The 19,950-nt window shown below is 38.9% G+C and overlaps 1 protein-coding gene across 9 annotated transcripts in view; it reads left to right on the top strand.

Moving 5' to 3' along the window:
- INTS14 (integrator complex subunit 14) overlaps positions 1 to 19,950 on the top strand; it is a 32,703-nt gene that overhangs the window by 9,085 nt on the left and 3,668 nt on the right. For all 9 annotated transcript variants that reach the window (XM_076004491.1, XM_012758671.3, XM_076004489.1 and 6 more), the window contains 8 exons: positions 2,727 to 2,834; positions 5,694 to 5,849; positions 6,650 to 6,768; positions 7,208 to 7,350; positions 10,173 to 10,265; positions 12,404 to 12,548; positions 13,899 to 14,032; positions 16,622 to 16,740. In XM_076004491.1, the coding sequence (XP_075860606.1) occupies positions 2,727 to 2,834; positions 5,694 to 5,849; positions 6,650 to 6,768; positions 7,208 to 7,350; positions 10,173 to 10,265; positions 12,404 to 12,548; positions 13,899 to 14,032; positions 16,622 to 16,740 (1,017 nt within the window). The remainder of the gene's footprint in view (positions 1 to 2,726; positions 2,835 to 5,693; positions 5,850 to 6,649; positions 6,769 to 7,207; positions 7,351 to 10,172; positions 10,266 to 12,403; positions 12,549 to 13,898; positions 14,033 to 16,621; positions 16,741 to 19,950) is intronic.

The following is a 19,950-nucleotide window of genomic DNA, read 5'->3' as shown; positions in this document are numbered from 1 at the left end:
ACATAAATATTTAGGATTATTATGCCTTCTTGTTGAATTATTCCCTTCACCATTATATAATAACCATCTTTGTCTTTCTTACTTTTATTGATTTGAACTCTGTGCTATTTGATATGATAATGGCTATACCAGCTTCCTCTTGGTTTCCATTTACATGGAATATTGTTTTCCATCCCTTCACCTTGAGTCTGAATGAGTCCTTATGGGCTAGATGCATTTCCCAGAGACAGCAGATACTTGGTTTGTATTTTTTTTATCCATTCAGCTGGCCTATGACTCTTCAGTGGGGAGTTCAATCCATTCACATTTATTGAAAGGATTTATAAGTGAGGTAGGTTTCTGTTTATCCTATTGAGTAGAACTTTATTGCTTTGTTTTACCTCTTGAGCCATTATGGTATCTGGGCTTTGACCTTTAGCTTTTGGGTGATCTTACATTGGTGGGTGTCTATTGTGCTGACCTGTGTATGATGCATATCTGAGTACTTACTTCATACAGGGCAGGTCTAGTTATGACAAATGTCCTCAGTGTTTGCCTGTCTGGGAAAGACTGAATTTCTCCATCAAATGTGAAATAGTTTTGCAGGATACAAAATTTAGGCTGGCAGTTGTCCTGTTTAACATTGAAGACGGGGCCGCACTCCCTTCTGGCTTATAAGGTTTCCACTGAGAAATCAGCATTATCCTGATGGATTTTCCCTTGTAGGTCAGTTGTTGCTTACATCTAGCTGTTTGTAGAATTTTCTCTTTCATTTTGACTTTGGCCAGGTTGATTACTATGTGTCTTGGAGATGTCCTATTTGCTATGAATCTTCCTAGAGTTTGATGACCATCTTGTATCTGGATGTCTGGATCTCTGGCAATACTAGGGAAGTTTTCCTTAGTAATTTCCTCAAATAGATTTTCTATGCTTTTAGCACTTTTTTATTCTTCAGGGACACCTATAATATAATTCATATGTTTGTTCGCTTTGCATAGTCCCATATCTCCCTAAATGTTTACTCTGCCTTTGTTCTCTGCTTTGCCTCTTTAAATGATTGGGTTAGCTTGAGAGCCTTGTCTTCAAGCTCTGATTTTCTTTCTTCTCCTTGGTTTAATCTGTTGCTGAAATTTTCTGCTGTGTTTTAAAAATCCCTGAATGGCTTTAATTTCTTTAAGTTCTATTATTAATATATCTTTCCTAATTTTTTATAGTTCTCTAGTGACTTTTTCGCTGATTTCCTGAAATATTTTGGGGCTTTTTTTTCTGTTGTTTTTCAACTTTTTCTTCAGTTCATTCATCTTATTTGCCATCCATGTTCTGAATTCTATTTTTGTCATTTTGACAATTTCCTTATAGTTGGAGTTCACTCCTATAGCTAAGGGTGTTGATCTGTTTTGATTTTTCATGTTGCAAGGGTTCTTTTGCTGGTTTCTTTTCATCTGAGAACTCTTTTCTAAACTCAGGGTTAATAGGTTTGCAGGGCTCCTTTTTCTTGCTGGAAGCTCTCCTGCTTGATTAGAGTAAGGGGTGGTCACTAGATAGCTCTCTTCTCCCCCCCCCCCCACTCTGGAATGTTGATGCAGCAGAGGAGGGGCGTGTGCGTTAGAAGCCTGTAATGCAGCTGTTCTGATTTGTTCTGTTCGACCATGATTGCCTCTGCTGAAGCCTGTGCTGAATGCTGTTTGGGTTGGATGTTTGGTGGTTCAGCAGATGGTTGTAGGATATTCGAGTTGGGAACCCTCTTCACTGAGGCTGGTGTTGTGGGGATTGCTCTACCCAGGGTTTTCCCACAGAGATAATAGCAGCAGTTGGAAGCGGTTGTCATGGGTTCCTGGGCTGTATGTGTTTGCTCAAACCAGGTTGCAGTGTACTGGTGGCTTGAGACCTGGTGGGTAGTTGGACTTTGGAGCAGTTCTTCTGGTCCTGCTGCGGTGATGGAGGCTCTGAGTTGGCATCCTGGGGTCTCAGAGTCTAGGTGCAGCGCTAGAGACTTGGGGATGGTGTCTCGGGCCTGGCAGGGTTTCTGGCAACACAGGGATGGAGCCTCGGACTTCAGCATGAGATCCTCAGAGCTGGGACTCTATCTCACAGTTTTTAAGTGACTTTTTTTTTTTTAATTGTACTGGCTTTCTTGTAAGTGAATAAACTAAGGATTTCTAGTGTTCAGCATTCTGAAATTTAGAGAATTGCTATATAAGGAGTGATGAGTAATGCTTAAGACCAGGAGCCCCAAAGTCAGATTGCCCGGGTACACATTCAGGCTCTGGCACTTCTAGTCATGAGATCTGGGAAAGTTACTTAATCTTTCTCTATCTTAGTTTAGTCATTTAAAAGTAGGGTTAATAAAGTATACTTTATGGTGTTATTGTGATGATTAAATGCACATAGAGGGCCTAGAATGGTGTTTAGGATGTAGTTAGTATTTAGTACATTTTGTCATTATTTTTGTTGATGTGTTTAAAGTTCACTTCAATTTTTTCTTTCAAGGTCCACTTATAAAGGTATAAACTTGGTGGACTGTTCACTTCGCCTGATAAGAGGATGGAATAAAGGGAAGCTCTTTTAATTATCCTTTATAGTTGAGGAAGTCTGTTTTATCATTTTTCTTTAAGAATATATGTTTTGGGGCTCTCAAATACACAATATCCCCTGTGTAACATTCATACTTTGAACAGTTTTTACTGTTTTCTAATAACAAATGAAAACTAAAGGATAATGAGCAATTTTATCTTTTATTCAATAAGGAAGCACTAAGTAATATGGATGATTATGACAAAACCTGCTTGGAGTCTGCGTTAGTTGGTGTTTGCAACATCGTTCAGCAAGAATGGGGTGGTGCAATCCCTTGCCAGGTAATGATCAGTTCTTCTTCATTGCCCTAAGTTAATGATGTTAACCACTGAGCTACTTCAGTTTTCTTCAGGCTCTGCCAACATGTATTATAATTTCCACAAACTACATTTTACACTTCTGTTATCTTTTTTAAAAAAGACACTAAATCAACACTAATGTGCTCAGAAAGCAGCAAAATTATGCCTTAAGGAAAGCATCCTCCTAGTAAATTGACGTATAGCAAACTAGTACTGTTTGTATAAAACACAAAGGGCTCACAGTGGAATTTTAGAACTACAATCCCTGGAAGGGGTGATTATAATTTTGAGTGATAGAATTGTAAACTTCAGTACAATATAGTCTATCTTTATTTTCTCAGTGCAGCATTTATGCAGCAAACTTTTAACCATCTCATCTGAGTTGTCTAAAAAGTGAGGTGTATGAATGTCATAAAATCTGTTGCTCTTTGCTTAGCAATCCACAGTACTAGCATCAAATCAGCGTAGTAGCGGAAAAAGAGAATTGGAAATTTGCTATATACGAGTCCTTTGAGACGTGGTAGCATATTTTGAAGGAGAAAACAGAAACATTGCTAAAAGGAAAATCATAGTCTACAATAGGAGTCAACAAATTTTCTTGTCTGTTTTAGGCTTTGCAGGTGTCTGTGGCAACTACTAAACTCTGCTGTTATAGCATGAAAGCAGCTATAGATAATAAATAAATGGATGGGTATGATTGTGTTCAAATAAAGCTTTATTTACAAAACCAGGCAGTAGACCAGATTTGGTCTGTGGGCCATAATTTGTCAGCCCCTGGTGTATGACTTCTTATTATAGGGTCAAACACAGGATTCCTCGGTAGTGTCAGTGTCATCACTGGTATTTACTTTTAAATTAAAAATAAGGCTGGGTGCAGTGGCTCACGCCTGTAATCCTAGCTCTCTGGGAGGCCGAGGCATGCGGATCGTTTGAGCTCAGGAGTTCGAGACCAGCCTGAGCAAGAGCGAGACCCCGTCTCTACTATAAATAGAAAGAAATTAATTGGCCAACTAATATATATAGAAAAAATTAGCCGGGCATGGTGGCGCATGCCTGTAGTCCCAGATACTCACGAAGCTGAGGCAGGAGGATCACTTGAGCCCAGGAGTTTGAGGTTGCTGTGAGCTAGGCTGATGCCATGGCACTCACTCTAGCCTGGGCAACAAAGCGAGACTCTGTCTCAAAAAAATAAAAAAAAAAATAAGATTGTGGTTTCCTGGGAGTGAGGGAAGGACATGGATTGACTCAAAAGAAGCAAGAGGGAATATGGGTAGTGATAGAACTATTTGTTTTTAATTGTGGAGGTAGTTACATGACTGAATGCAGTTGTTAGAACTCATAGAACTGTATACTAAAAAGGATGAATTTTATGCATGTAAATTATATCTCAATAAACCCACCTTTAAAAAATAAAAAACATTTTCTTACTGTGAGAACCACCTAGTTTTATAAAATATAGTGAATACTTGTTAAAGAAGCCAATAAATGTCTTTTGATCAATTTCTTTTCAGCAGGAAAAAGTTTGGCACCTCACTTCATAGACATTATTTAGTTTGGTAAATCCATGCACATAAAATACCTTATATCTTGTTATTTCCTAACAATATACTGAATAAATGAAGTTTTGTTGTCAATATTTTCTGAACTGGAAGCTAGCAGGTAGCACAGTTGCATTGGGTATTTCTTATTTTGTTTTTGAGGAGAAACTCAGAAAAATTTTAAGAGCCAGACCTTGTACATCATGCAGATTTCTGTGCTTTGGTGTTTTTCTTTCTTTGTAAAAAGGAAGAATCTGAATTTAAGAAGTATTGTATTGGCCAGGCGCGGTGGCCCATGCCTGTAATCCTAGCACTCTGAGAGGCTGTAGCAGGCGGATTGCTCAAGGTCAGGAGTTGGAAACCAGCCTGAGCAAGAGCCAGACTCCGTCTCTACTATAAATAGAAAGAAATTAATTGGCTAACTAATATATAGAGAAAAAATTAGCTGGGCATGGTGGCGCATGCCTGTAGTCCCAGCTACTCGGGAGGCTGAGGCAGAAGGATTGCTTGAGCCCAGGTGTTTGAGGTTGCTGTCTAGCCTGGGCAACAAAGCGAGACTCTGTCTCAAAAAAAAAAAAAAAAGTATTGTATTGTATCCTGAGGGCAAGGGGCTGGGCCTGAATTAATCTAGACTTACTTGATGAGTTTTAGGATGAATCAGGTCCAAAACAGTGTACACAGGTGGGTAGTTAGTGATTGTTTTTATGATAAGTTTTTATGATCAAATTTGTTTAAATGTTGAATTTTTTTTTTTTTTTTTTTTGAGACAGAGTCTCACTCTATTGCCTAGGCTAGAGTGCCGTGGCATCAGCCTAGCTCACAGCAACCTCAAACTCCTGGGCTCAAGCAATCCTCCTGTCTCAGCCTCCCAGGTAGCTGGGACTACAGGCACATGCCACCATGCCTGGCTAATTTTTTTTGTTGTTGTTCTATATATATTTTAGTTGGCCAATTAATTTCTTTCTATTTTTAGCAGAGGCGGGAGTCTCGCTCTGGCTCAGGCTGGTTTTGAACTCCTGACCAGAGGCAAACTTTAAAAAAAAAAGATTTAATTAGATGAAATAGAGTAAAATGCATTGATTTGAAGTACACAGTTCACTGAGTTTTGACAAATGCATACACCTTATGTAACTACAGCTATAATTAAAATATGGTGTTCTTTACCTTATAGTGTAGAGTAGGGTTCCATTCACCCCACAAAGTTTCCTCATACCTCTTTCTAGCAAGGAAAAAACACTGCTAAATGGGACTGCTTTAAATATGTAATTTAATATACAAACCTCCTCTCTTTTTTTGCAAACAGGTTGTTCTGGTGACAGACGGCTGTCTTGGGATTGGTAGAGGGTCACTACGACATTCCCTAGCTACTCACAATCAACGAAGTGAGAACAACAGGTTTCCACTACCTTTTCCTTTCCCATCTAAGTTATATATCATGTGCATGGCAAATTTGGAGGAGGTAATACCTTTTACTAAGTTCTTTTTAGTTTGATAAGGTATATTTTAGGGCTCAGTTTACTTTTTAGTATATACCATTAATACTATATTGCATATACTATAACACAGAACTCCATTGGTTTCAGCTGAGGCTGATCACTTACTATTTTTGAAAAGACTCTGGGTCTCAAATGTTCTTTGAAATTTCAGAGTGTTGCTCCATGTAGGAAACATAGCTGGAGTTGTTATGTATCCTACTCACTAGTGCTGAAGTGTATCCTACTGGCGAGTGCTGAAGAGTCAAGGTGTTCTTTTTGGTGTTATGTCCTTCATTGAGGACTTCTTTTGTTTATTCTACCAGAAATGTTGACAGAAGTGTGCTTTGATCTTTTGGCAAAATAACATTACTCTGATGTATGTTTTATTAAACACTTTACTTCCTGGTTTTCCTAATTTTCTCATTTATGTGGGAAAGTTATTTAACCTTTCTTCACCTCAGTTTTTCCTTCTGTAAAATATAATGATGGTTCTTACCAAAAGGTGTTAGAAACACTTTGAAGGGAAGATGCTATGTAAATACTAACTGTGGTCACCTCTGGGAATCTTCACAAAATTACTTCTGAATGAAATAGCTCTAGTGGTGTCATTTTATATAACATTCCTCTGTGGTAACCTTGAGTCAAAATTGTTATAGTTATTTTCTTCTCACATTGGCTATTTTAAAAAAAAATCATCTGTTATTTATTGCCTATGTTATTGTAATGGCTTTGACCTTGGTGTGCTGATAATAATTTGTCATTTTGTGCCACTTTTGCTTTATAGCTTCAGAGCACTGATTCTTTAGAATGCCTTGAACGTCTCATAGATTTAAACAATGGTGAGGGGCAGATTTTTACTATTGATGGTCCTCTGTGCTTGAAAAATGTACAGTCTATGTTTGGGTGAGTATATGCTTATAGCTTTTTTGCCTTCTTTACAGTAAAGCCAGTATTATAGTTTGACATCCAGCAAGAATATCTACTTTACTATTTCTGATTGTGTCATTTCTTTTCCCCAATTTGTACATTTTTCAGGTAAAATGATTGGTAGTAGTGTTTTTTTTAAGGTTCATTCACATTTAGATTAAGCATGGCTGAATCTATAATGTCTATCGATATCAACTTCCTTATAACTCAGCAGTTTCAAAGATTAACTTGATTTGGGGCTCTTCAGAATTGAAATTTCCTCACCAGAAATGTCATCTTTTGTTCTTTTTCATAAATGGTTAGATCTTAGTTTTGGAGCCAACTTTGAAAGGAAAACAAACTTTGCATCTTGAAAAACTACTTGTGTATATATATATATAATATTACTCTTCCTATAACAAATATTCTATTCTAGAAAACTGATAGACCTGGCATATACACCTTTCCATGCTGTTCTCAAATGTGGCCACCTAACTGCTGATGTACAAGTCTTCCCCAGGCCAGAACCTTTTGTTGTAGATGAAGAAATTGATCCTATCCCTAAAGTCATTAACACAGGTAACTTAAAAAAAACAACTTCCTTCTTAGTTTTTCTGTTATTCTTGTGACTTTTACTATTCTCTCTCTAGGAGGGTTGAAAAGAAATCTATATTCTGATACAGATTGAGTATCCCTTATCCCAAATGCTTGGGACCAGAAGTATTTTGGATTTCAGATTTTTTTTGGATTTCAGAATATTTGCATTATACTTAGTGATTGAGCATCCCTAATCTGAAAATCTAAAATCTGAAGTGCTTCAGGGAGCATTTTCTTTGAGCATCATATCAGCCTTCAGAAAGTTTCTGTTTGGGGAGCATTTTGGCTTTCACATTTTCAGATTAGGGAAACTTAACCTGTACTAAGGTGCTGTTATCATCAGCACTTGGATTGGAGGATGCATTACCTAAGGCAGAGGTTCTCAAACTTTTTAAAACGGGGTGGTGGGGCAGTTCACTGTCCCTCAGACCATTGGAGAGTGCGAACTGTGGGCCCGGAATGAGTCAGCTGCTGAGCAGGACAGGCAGCGTGGGGGGGGGGGGAGGCAAAAACACCTAGAGGGCCAGATAAATGCGCTAGGCGGCCCACATGTGGCCTGCGGGCTGTAGTTTGAGGACGCCTGATAAGGGGTAATATTGGTCTTTTATGGTGAAGTCATGACCTTGTATCATGACTCAAAAGAAAGTGATATGCCACTGCTTTTACCTGATTCGTGTTGCTCATACTGTGCCTAGCTAAGGTAGGCAAAGGGAAGAGTCAAAAATAGTAAGGAGAGGAGACTTGTCTCCTATTGGTGGGTAGATTCCTTGAGTGATGGGTACATGTTAAACCTCTTGGGGACGGCTGTCATCACTGTTTCAGTCACCATGTAGCTGTGGTGCCCAGCATAGTATCCGGTGTTTAGTAGCTACTCAGTAGGTAATTGTTTGGCCAATAAATGATTAAGTGCATAGTAAACCCTCATGTTTTTGGGTATATAGATTTTAAGTAGTTTTAGAATGAAGCGCTGTAAACAGGCTTTTTATTTTTTGTGCCTTTAGCTTCTGGCTGTCTTGAAGCAAGTCGTCCATCTCTTTCACTGTGTCTAGGCAACAGTGTATTAACCTGTACCAAATGTATTGTTGCCTTCAAATCAGTTAGATTCTCCTTCCTTCCCATCCTTTTATGATGAGTAACTGAATAGATCTTTTCTTTCCTATATAAACTTTTAGTCTTAAGATATTTATTATAGCTTATATTTAAACTGCTTTAAAATATAGTAGTCCTTTTTGTACTCAAGTGATAAATATCTAACTGCCTATGCTGACTCATTTGTTATTCAGCTAAGGGAGATATTAACAGCAAACCTCCAGAGAAGTACAATGTACTCACCATGATTCTGACTTTTTTGTTTTAAGAATATGGGTGTATCTTCAGCATTTTCTGGTTAAAATTTAATAAAGAAAAAAAAAAAAAAAAAAGAATATGGGTGTGTATTTGCCTAAAAGCATTGCAATAAAATATTAATTAGATTTCCTTTGATGATGAATAATGAGTGACTTTATTTTTCTTTACAATTTATATTTTTTAAGTTTTTATATTATGTAATCAGAAAAAAAAACTGTTGTAAAAATCCTTTTGGTTAAGTTTAGTATTTATTTTAAATTTTCAATAAATACTTTTAGTCTTTAATACAGCTTCTATAAATCAGAATCATTGTCATATTTAGACTGGTTTACCTTGATTTTGTAAAGAATATATTTCTTTCTCAAAGAAACTTTTTTTTTTTTTTTTTTTTTTTTTTTGAGACAGAGTCTCACTTTGTTGTCCAGGCTAGAGTGAGTGCCGTGGCGTCAGCCTAGCTCACAGCAACCTCAAACTCCTGGGCTCGAGCGATCCTTCTGCCTCAGCCTCCCGAGTAGCTGGGACTACAGGCATGCGCCACCATGCCCGGCTAATTTTTTTTATATATATATCAGTTGGCCAATTAATTTCTTTCTATTTATAGTAGAGACGGGGTCTCGCTCTTGCTCAGGCTGGTTTTGAACTCCTGACCTTGAGCAATCCGCCCGCCTCGGCCTCCCAGAGAGCTAGGATTACAGGCGTGAGCCACCGCGCCCGGCCTCAAAGAAACTTTTTAAAATATTTTTTTAATTAATTAATTTACTTATTTATTTTTAGAGACAGGGTCTTGCTCTGTTGTCCCGGCTGGAGTACAATGGCATCATTGTAGCTCACTGAGGCCTGGAACTCTTGGACATAAGCAATCCTCCTGCCTCAGCCTTCCAAGTAGCTGGGACTAAAGGCATGTGCCACCATGCCTGGCTAATTTTTTCTTTTTTTTTTTTTTAGAGACAGGTTCTCACTATGTTGCCCAGGCTGGTCTCGAACTCCTGGCCTCAAGTGATTGTCCCACCTCAGCCTCCTGAGATGCTGGGACTATAGGCATGAGCCATCACACCTGGCTAGGAAACATTTTTAATGCAATAGCTTTACTCTCCAAGGAAGGCTGGTTGAAGTTGTGGAAGTGTTTGAATATGATGTCCCCTGGTAACCTGAACATCCCTGACTATACAGAGGAATTTGACCTATGAGCTTTTTGCTATGGCTGGGGACCTAGCCTAATAAAAATAAAGTTTAGCTGATCTGTCCTATAACTTAAATTCACTAAATAAAAGACAGTTATTTCCTAGGTTACTTAAAATGCAAATTATTTGAAACTCATGCACAGATAAGTCTAATAACTTTCCCAGCCATCATATGTGAAATCCCCACCTAAGCAATGTGTTTGTGAAATTGATACATAGAAAATAATGTACTTTCCCATAGTATAAATTAATTCTATGTTGATTCCTTCCTTTCAGATTTGGAAATAGTGGGATTTATTGATATAGCTGATATTTCAAGTCCTCCGGTTCTGTCCAGACATCTGGTCTTACCTATAGCACTTAACAAAGGTGAGTTCTCTTCCTATTCCAGTGATACACATGAAGCATCTTATCTAAAGTTATTCTTAAATATTAGATAGTAAGATAGCCCATTTTGCAGAATTTAGGGAAAAAGAATAGTTACAGGACTGGATTTTTTGAAAATGGAATGTTGCCTACTATACCAGAAAAGTAATTCTGCTGCTTTTCACTGTGGAGAACGTTTTGATACATAGTTACCGTGCGTTGGTTTGTGAATCTACAGTCAAGTCCTCTTTAGAGATGATAATACTTATTAGTCCCTCATCCAGAGCTCTGCCTTTCCTAGTAGAAACATATTGAGATAGCCATGGTAGTTATGCAGAGGTTGCTTCTGATAAACGTGGAAGTCAAACACAGCTTCATAAACCATATCTGTTCTTTGTTCTACTAGTGCCAAACATGTTGTAGAGACTCAGTAAATACTGGTAAATGAATGGATGAATCCAGGCCCTTGTGAGTCCTCATTACTACAGAATATGTCTCTCTAGAAACTGTAAAGTCACATCTCCAAATTCATCATCTCTCTAGAGCAGGGGTCCTCAAACTTTTTAAACAGGGGCCCAGTTCACTGTCCCTCAGACTGTTGGAGGGACATTGGAGAGTGCCACGCACATTCCACACATGCGCACTGTGGGCCTGGGACGAGTCAGCTGCTAAGCGGGACAGCAGCAGCGGCAAAAACACCTGCCAATAAATGTCCTCGGCAGGCCGCATATGGCCAGCAGGCCGTAGTCTGAGGACCCCTGCTCTAGAGGATGCTAGCGTCTAGGCCTCTAGCTCATTAAAATTCTCTGTCTCTGTTCTAGACTGACCATCCACTTTATATTAATTAATCAGCTTTCTCTAAGAAGTGTATGTAGTAAATCAGATTTCTACTTAATGAGTTGCGATCACATTCCATTTATGTCCAGGTTATCTCAGTTGGAGTGTTGGGTATTCTATCACCACTCAATCACACATTCACAGATGGAATCTGACAGCCACAGATGGCTTATTGTGATCACTGTGTTTATAATTTACCTTATTGTTCTCAGAGAACAACCAGATTTTCCTTATTTTTAAGGTCCTAGGGGAATTCTATATGCCCATATAATTGCCAAGAAACAAATTGAGCAAAATGGCATGTTTATGTAGGGGAAGAGCAGAAAGAAAAATATAGAAGGCAGAATAGGGCCATATTGTAAGGGCTGTTGAATACACAGCTAAACAGGACAGATTTTTCCTATTGATTTAGAAAGTCTTTGAACAAGACTGGGAAGATATTTTCATGGGGAAGTTAATTGTAAGAAGATTTATCTGTCAGCAAGGTATATGAGGGAACCTGGAGTTGGAGAGAGTCCAGTAAGAAGCTTATAATCATTGTTTACCTTTAGGGACTTGGATTCACGCACTGCCTGATGGCTGTCAGTTAAGAACATGTTTGAGGCTGGGCACAGTAACTCATGCTTATAATCCCAGAGTTTCAGGAAGCTGAGGCAGGAAGATTTCTTAAGTCCAAGAATTTGAGGCTGCAGTGAGCTATGATCACACCACTGCATTCCAGCCTGGGCGATGGAGTGAGACCCTATCTCTTAAAAAACAAAAAATAAAAAGCTCCTGACGTCTCTGTATCTGGTTCTGTTTAAATGAGTGCCTGAAACCCCAATGAGCATCGGAGTGGAACTGTGGAAAATGGATTTTTTGTGTAGCAGCTTTACCAAGATATAATTCACATACCATACACTTCACCCATTTAAAGTGTATAATTAAGTGGCTTTTAGTATATTTACAGAGTTATGCAACCATCACCTTTTTATCACCCCAAAAAGAAACCCTGTACTCTTTACCTATCTACTCCCAGGCCCCCTATCTCCCTAGCCCCAGGTAACTACTAATAACCTTTCTGTCTCTATAGAGACCTATAGACCTATTCTGAATATTTCGTATAAATGGACTTCATATAACATGTGAAAACTGATTTTTATGTGGACATTGGAAAACTGGAATGAGTTTTTTCTACTTGTTACAATATTGCCATAGATTTCCGTACACTTTCCTTGCAAGGCTAGAAATATCCAAGAGTGTAATTGGGGCTTGGGGTTTTTATAGCTAATCTCAATCTGACCTTTTTTCTCTTCTTTTTACAGAAGGTGATGAGGTGGGTACTGGCATCACTGATGACAATGAAGATGAAAATTCAGCCAATCAGATTGCAGGCAAAATACCCAACTTTTGTGTCCTGCTTCATGGCAGCCTAAAAGTAGAAGGAATGGTGGCAATTGTTCAATTAGGGTAGGAAACTTTGTTTATATTTGTTTGAATGAAATGGAAAATTAGTTCACAAAGTAAAATATTTCGCAGACTTTTCTGAAAGAAAGGTTCTCGTTACCTTTTTCCTCTCCTTGCCACACCGTACACACCTGCTGTAACCCTCTAAAATGCTCTTTAAATCATCCCCAGGAATGAGTATCAAATGAGCCTTTTAGTTATATTGCCTTTATATTATATCCTTTCTCAGTTTTCCTCTTTTTTATCCTAGCCTATCTAGGATATATGGGTTCTGGTTATAGCAGTGCTACTAGCTTGCAGTAGGATCTTAGGCAGGATTCACAGACTCCTCATCTATAAGATGAGAGGGTAGAACTAAATGAAAAAAGATGCTGATAACATTGCACATTTTACTGTGTACCAGCACTGCTCTAGGCACTTTTATGTTAACACATTTTAACTCTCACAACAATACTATGCAAGAGACATCAACATTATCCCCATTTTATGGATGAGGAGACTGAGGCTTAGAGAGGTCATGGAATTTACCTAAAGTCACACAGCTAGTAAATGAAAGAGCCAGGATTCTTACCCATGCATTCTGACTCCAGAGCCTATACTCACAACCACTCTGCTGTATTCCTTCCCTGTGAGGAAAGCCCATCTAGCTTTTACATTCTCTGCAGTTTCTGCAAAACTATCTGCTTCCCTTTCTGTAATACCTATTGTTAGAAAAGAGGAGGTGAGTGATCATCTTCTGGCCATTGGGTTGACTGGTATAGAAGATCAAGGTTAGAATTAATCAGAGGAAGCATGGCTCCACTTCTGCTGCTGTTAAAATTAGCTGGTCCAAAAAGAAGAATGCAGTTCTTAGGTATTAGTTTGCTATATTTCATGGCACCCATGCTACTTTTACTCACCCTGAATATGAGAATCATCTGGGGCCCTTTGAAAAGCTGGCCAGAGTCTCTCTTAAGGAATGGGGCGATGCCTTGTACCCTGTGTTAGAGGGCTTCTCTGTTGGTGCTGCTGTGAGTGACTCATGGAGGCAGCTGAAAGGACGTATAGGCCACAGCCTTTACTCCTCATCAGTTACTTACTACCCTTTGTGATTTGTTGTTTCTGTCAAGACTGCTTTTGATTTCCATATATAGATAATTTAACTTGATTAATAATACATGTCTCAAAAGAATGGAAATATGGGAGAGCAGTATACATTTTCAGGTTTAGGATTTGACTTGGTAAAAGTTATATGCCTGATTTCAAAGTGGAAGGCTGTGTCTCTCAAGAGAAAAGCATAGGCTCGCTAGACTTATTTAATTTGACAGTTCCAGGCCTGATGTTCTTCTGATCTTCCATCTTCTCTCCATCTAGTCCTGAATGGCATGGAATGCTGTACTCCCAGGCTGACAGCAAGAAGAAATCAAACCTCATGATGTCTCTCTTTGAACCTGGCCCAGAACCTCTCCCATGGCTAGGGAAAATGGCACAGTTGGGTCCTATTTCAGGTATAATCCCAATCAGATTTTACTTATCTTAACTTTGTTGTCTGTCTGCTGTTCTGAATATTTCTAATTGTGCAGTCAGAGAGCTGCCTGATCTCCCTTGTGGGTGTGCTGTGGTCTCTGATGATGCTGGGTGTGTACATGGAGAACCCCAGGGAGAGTTTGATGTTTGAACTCCTAAATTTCACAGCTCAGGGGGAACCAACATTTAGATTACTTCAAGTAAATGTAAACTGTTTAACTGCTTAGAATGAAAACTAATCTCCATAAATTTTTTATTCTTAATGTACTATTTTCAACCCAAGTAATTTCCAGTCATTCCTAGATAATTTAATCCATCTTTCTACTTGAAACTGTTCTCCCTTAGCTTTCCTGACATGCTTCTAGTACCTATCTGACTTTTTTTTTTTTATAACTTTTCCTTCTCTTGTCATCCTCTTGCCTCACAGTTTTGACATGTTGTTCTTTGCCTTCTTCTCTTGGGTTATTTTTCTCTCTTGCTTCTTTCATCAGCTATAGTAGCTTCAGACTCCACAGATCTGTAACTCTAGTCCCACCTGATCTCTCCCTGGAATTGGAAATATTTCCAGCTCCAAGTTGGATCTCTCCACCTGGATATTCTGCCACAGTCTCAAGCTCAGCATGTTTGTTACAGACACCATTGTCCTTGACCCCTTTCTCCTTAAACTGTTCCTTCTTCTGATTTTCCTACTCCTTTTGATTGAGGCCTTTGTGCTACTAGCTGTTCTAGTTCCAACTGTAGAGTCATCCTTGACTCATTTGGGCTCATTTCAATTTCAGGAACATCTACCAAGCAACCTATTCTGTGCCAGGCCTTGGGGATAAAAGAGTTAGGTGGAGTTGCTCAAAGTCTAGTGGGTAGTGGAGTAATAAGCACAGACTGGCACAAATTAGAGTTAGCCTGTAGGGGGTGATGATCAGCTCTGCCTAGAGGACTCAGCAGAATCTTCACAGAAGAGAGAGAGACATCCTAGCTGAGTTTTGAAGAAAAAGAGGAATTAGCTGAGCTAATGAAGGAAGAAGGGCATCCTGGGCAAATGGAACTCCTATAGAAAGGAACGGAGCTGGAACACAAAATGTGAGCATGGGCATGGGAGGGGTAGAAGGGTGGTTGGCAGTTGGCAGTAGCTAGAGCAGAGCAAGCCTCGTCTGCAATGTGAAGAGCCAGGACTTATCCTGCAGTACTGGAAAGCCACTGAAGAGGAGTAATGTGATCAGATCCGTCTGCTACAGTGAGAACAGGGGGATATCAGTGAGGAGACTTTGTGCTTTAGGTGCTGGTGCCTCCTGGAGTTGTTCAATATGGCCATGACCCAAGTGAGAGAGAAGAAATTTGCATTTAGAAAGATAACTCTGTGGAGTGCAGATTTGAAAAGGCAAGGGCCTGCAGTTGGAAGTTACTGTGACAGTCCTGGAGATACAAAGATACAGGCCAGAACAGGGCAGTTTCTGGGGGTAAAAGATATTTGGGAGGTAGAACCAACAGTATTTGGGTATGAGAATGAAGGCAAGAGAAGAGTTGAGATGTTCCCAGGTTTCTGATCTGGGTTGCAGGGTGAAGGTAGTACTATTAATTGAAATAGAGAAAAGAGGAAGAAGAATAAATTTGGGAATAACATACTTTGTGCATGTTGAGTTTGTGCCTATAAGATGTAGGTGGAGGTGCCTGGAGACTTTAGTGTATATTTTCAAAAAGCTAGAAGAAAGGATTTTGAATGTTCAAAACACAAAGAAATGACAAATGTTCAAGGTGACAGACATGCCAGTTACCCTGATTTGGTCATTACACATTGTATATGTGTATTGAAATATCATTCTGTATCCCATAAATAGATACAATTATTACATGTCATAAATAAACCTGGAGAACTTGTTTAGAAATCTCAGTGGTGCCAAAAGATTCTGATTCAGTAGGTCTGGAGTCAGGTCCAACAAAAGTATTTCTTTTCTTGCCCTTTTCCTTAGTTGGCTATATATAATTTTCCTCTTTAATTTTTTTAATGTCTAGACTTATGCTGTCTAATCTAGTAGCTACTAGCCACATAAGTCTATTTAAATTTAGTTAAAATGAAACAAAATTTAAAATTCAGTTCCTCAGTCACATGAGCCACCTGTGAAGTGCTCAGTAGCTAGTGGCTACCCGATTGGACAGCACTGGTTTAGAAATTTCCGTCATTGCAAAAGGTTCTGTTGGAGAGCTCTAGGCTAGAATGTATAGAATTGCAGTATATATTTACATATATATATTTAAATATGTATTTTGACATATATGTATATATATCTTACTATAAAATACCTATATTTACTGTATAAGGCAGATAAATGAAGCTTGTTTCTTTAAAAACATTAAGCTGTTTTCACTTACATGGGCCTCAGTTGATTGGTCTCTTACATCAGGGGCTTTCTGTTGAGAACTGGTCCCCCAACCTGACTGAAGTTAATGGAGTTTCTTAATTAACAAAGTAATAGGATATAAAAGATTGAGGGATTCAGAGAGCTTCTAGCATAATTAGAAATGTAGTTGATTGTGTTTTGCCAGATGTCATTTCAAGAATGTCTTTTTCTTTTAAGATGCCAAAGAAAACCCTTATGGTGAGGATGACAATAAGAGCCCATTCCCCCTGCAGCCCAAAAACAAACGCAGTTATGCCCAGAATGTGACTGTCTGGATCAAACCTAGTGGCCTGCAGGTAATATTACCATGATATTGCTTTCCACTGGGGACAGGAGGAGGCATTTGGGCAGGCAGGCAGACATTTGATTTGATTTTCCTTTCCTTTGATACTTAGAAATTAATTTACTTCTAATGTTTGTCATTATTTCTAAAAGGATTTGAGATGGCCTACAGTAAAACACATATGTAGTAAAATCATTTTTTACAAAATTTAAAGCAGTAAGAATCCTAGAGGAAGAAAGAAGACAATTGTGCCAGGAACCTGAGGCAAAATGAAAATTGTATTTGTGCAGTTTGGCTCTGAGCTTCTTGTTACTAAGGTCAAATAAGAAACATGTTGGGGCCGGGCGCGGTGGCTCACGCCTGTAATCCTAGCTCTCTGGGAGGCCGAGGTGGGCGGATTGCTCGAGGTCAGGAGTTCGAAACCAGCCTGAGCAAGAGCGAGACCCCGTCTCTACTATAAATAGAAAGAAATTAATTGGCCAAATAATATATATAGAAAAAATTAGCCGGGCATGGTGGCGCATGCCTGTAGTCCCAGCCACTTGGGAGGCTGAGGCAGAAGGATTGCTTGAGCCCAGGAGTTTGAGGTTGCTGTGAGCTAGGCTGATGCCACGGCACTCATTCTAGCCTAGGCAACAAAGCGAGACTCTGTCTCAAAAAAAAAAAAAAAAAAAAAAAGAAACATGTTGGGTTATATAGTTTTTCTTGTCTGATAAAAGGAAACATGTCAATTCGTCTCAGGAGGCACATTATCCTGACATTGAAATTTAACGTAAAATTTTTTTCACATGGTGAGGCATTGAATAATATAATGGGTGTTGTCTTTAATAGCAGTTTTGAAAAAGATTTAAAAGTTTTCATATGGTTATTTCTTCTATCCCTACCGTAGAACACAAGCCAGGTACTCAGCCAAGGGGTACTCAGGGACATTTCTCCTTCCATTGACATAAAGTTATTTATACCTATTTTTAAAAATCATTCTTCATATTTTTTTTCTCCTTTGAGCACCTTTATTTACATTTGTTCCTCTAGTGAGTCCAGCCTAAGCCAAATGAAAAGAGGCAGTCAGGCCAGCTGGACAACAAAAGTAGTTGTTGACTGTGTAGTCTCTTTGAGCTCTCTCAAAGACTGAACCATATCCTGCCATGGCTAAGCAGGCAAAGGGCTCTTTGTTGGAAAATCGGGGTCTTAGTTTTTCCCAGCACCTCCTTGTCAGAAGGATAATTAGAACTAATTCTACCACCAGTTATATAGCTGAGTTTTTTAAGAAAAACTTAAGTTACTTTTAAATTTTGTTTTGGTCCTGGGTGTATTTTTTTTTTATTTTGGTAAAATACACGTAACATAAAAAGTACCATTTTAACTATTTTCAAGTGTACAATTCAGAGACATTTAGTACATTCACAATGTCACACAACTATCAGCACACATTATCTAGTTCCAGAACATTTTAATCACCTCAAAAGGAAATTCTTTGCTCAATCCCATCAAACAAGTCATTCCACATTCCCCACTTCTCCCAGGCCCTGACAACCACTGATTTGCTTTCTGTCTCTGTGGATTTACCTATTCTAGACTTTGCATATAAGTGGAATCATAATTTGTGGCCTGTTGTATTTGGCTTCTTTCAGTTAGCATATTTTCAAGGTTCATTCATGTTGTAGCATGTATCAGTACTTCATTCCTTTTTATGACTAAATAATATCCCATTTTATGCCACACTTGTTTATCCATTCAGTTGATGGGCATTAGGGTTACCTTTTGCTTATTGTGAATAATGCTGTTATGAACATTCATGTACATGTTTTTGTCTGAACACTTATTCTCAGTACTCTTGGGTATATACTTAGGAATGGGATTGCTAGGTCACATGGTAGTTGTATTTAACTTACTGAAGAACTGCCATACTTTTTCACAGCAGCTGCACCATTTTACATTCCCACCAGCAATGTATAAGTGTTGCAGTTTCTCCACATCCTCACCAGTACTCATTATTTTCCATTAGGCATTGTAGTAGGTGAGAAGTGGTATGTCTTTGTGGTTTTGATATGCATTTCCCTATTGACTAGTAATGTGCATCTTTTCATGTGCTTAGTTTCCATTTGTATATCTTCTTTGGAGAAATGTATCTACTCAGGTCCTTTGTCTATTTTTTTTTTTGAGACAGAGTCTCGCTTTCTTGCCTAGGCTAGAGTGAGTGCCGTGGCGTCAGCCTAGCTCACAGCAACCTCAAACTCCTGGGCTCAAGTGATCCTCCTGCCTCAGCCTCCCGAGTAGCTGGGACTACAGGCACAAGCCACCATGCCCGGCTGATTTTTATATATATATATATTAGTTGGCCAATTAATTTCTTTCTATTTTTATGGTAGAGACGGGGTCTCGCTCAGGTTGGTTTTGAACTCCTGACCTTGAGCAATCCGCCCGCCTCGGCCTCCCAGAGTGCTAGGATTACAGGCGTGAGCCACCGCGCCCGGCCTTGTCTATTTTTTAATTGGGTTGTTTTGTCTTTTTGTTATTGAGTTCCTTTATATTCTGGATAGTAGACTCTTAGCAGATACGTGATTTGCAAATATTTTCTCCCATTCTGTGGGTTGTCTTTTCATACTCTTGATAGTGTCCTTTGATGCATGCAAAAGTTCTTAGGGTTTTTTTTTGGGTTTTTTGGGTTTTTTTGTTTGAGACAGAGTCTCGCTCTTTTGCCAGGGCTAGAATGACATGGCATCAGCCTAGCTCACAGCAACTTCAAACTCCTGGGCTTAAGCAATCCTCCTGCCTCAGCCTCCCAAGTAGCTGGGACTACAGTCATGCACTACCATGCCTAGCTATTTTTTTTTTTTTTTCTATTTTTAGTAGAGACAGGGTCTTGCTCTTGCTCGGGCTGGTCTTGAACTCCTGACCTCAAGCCATCCTTCTGCCTTGGCTTCCGAGAGTGCTAGGATTACAGGCATGAGCCACCGTGCCCAGCCTTTAGTTTTGATGAAGTCAAATTTATCTATTTTTTGCTTCTGTTGTTTATACTTTTTGGTGTCACAACTAAGAGATCATTGCGAAATCCAAGGTCATGAAGATTTACTCCTATTCTAAGAGTTTTATAGTTTTAGCTCGAAATTTAGGTCTCTGATCTATTTTTTGTTAATTTTTTGTATATGGTGTGAGGTAGGGGTCCAACTTAATTCTTTTGCACATTGGATATCCAGCACCAATTATTGAAGAGACTGTTTTT

Source organism: Microcebus murinus, chromosome 6, assembly GCF_040939455.1.
Source record: "Microcebus murinus isolate Inina chromosome 6, M.murinus_Inina_mat1.0, whole genome shotgun sequence".
NCBI lineage: Eukaryota > Metazoa > Chordata > Mammalia > Primates > Cheirogaleidae > Microcebus > Microcebus murinus.
Note: the sequence above shows the minus strand (reverse complement) of the source record. Positions and strands in the feature narration are given on the sequence as shown.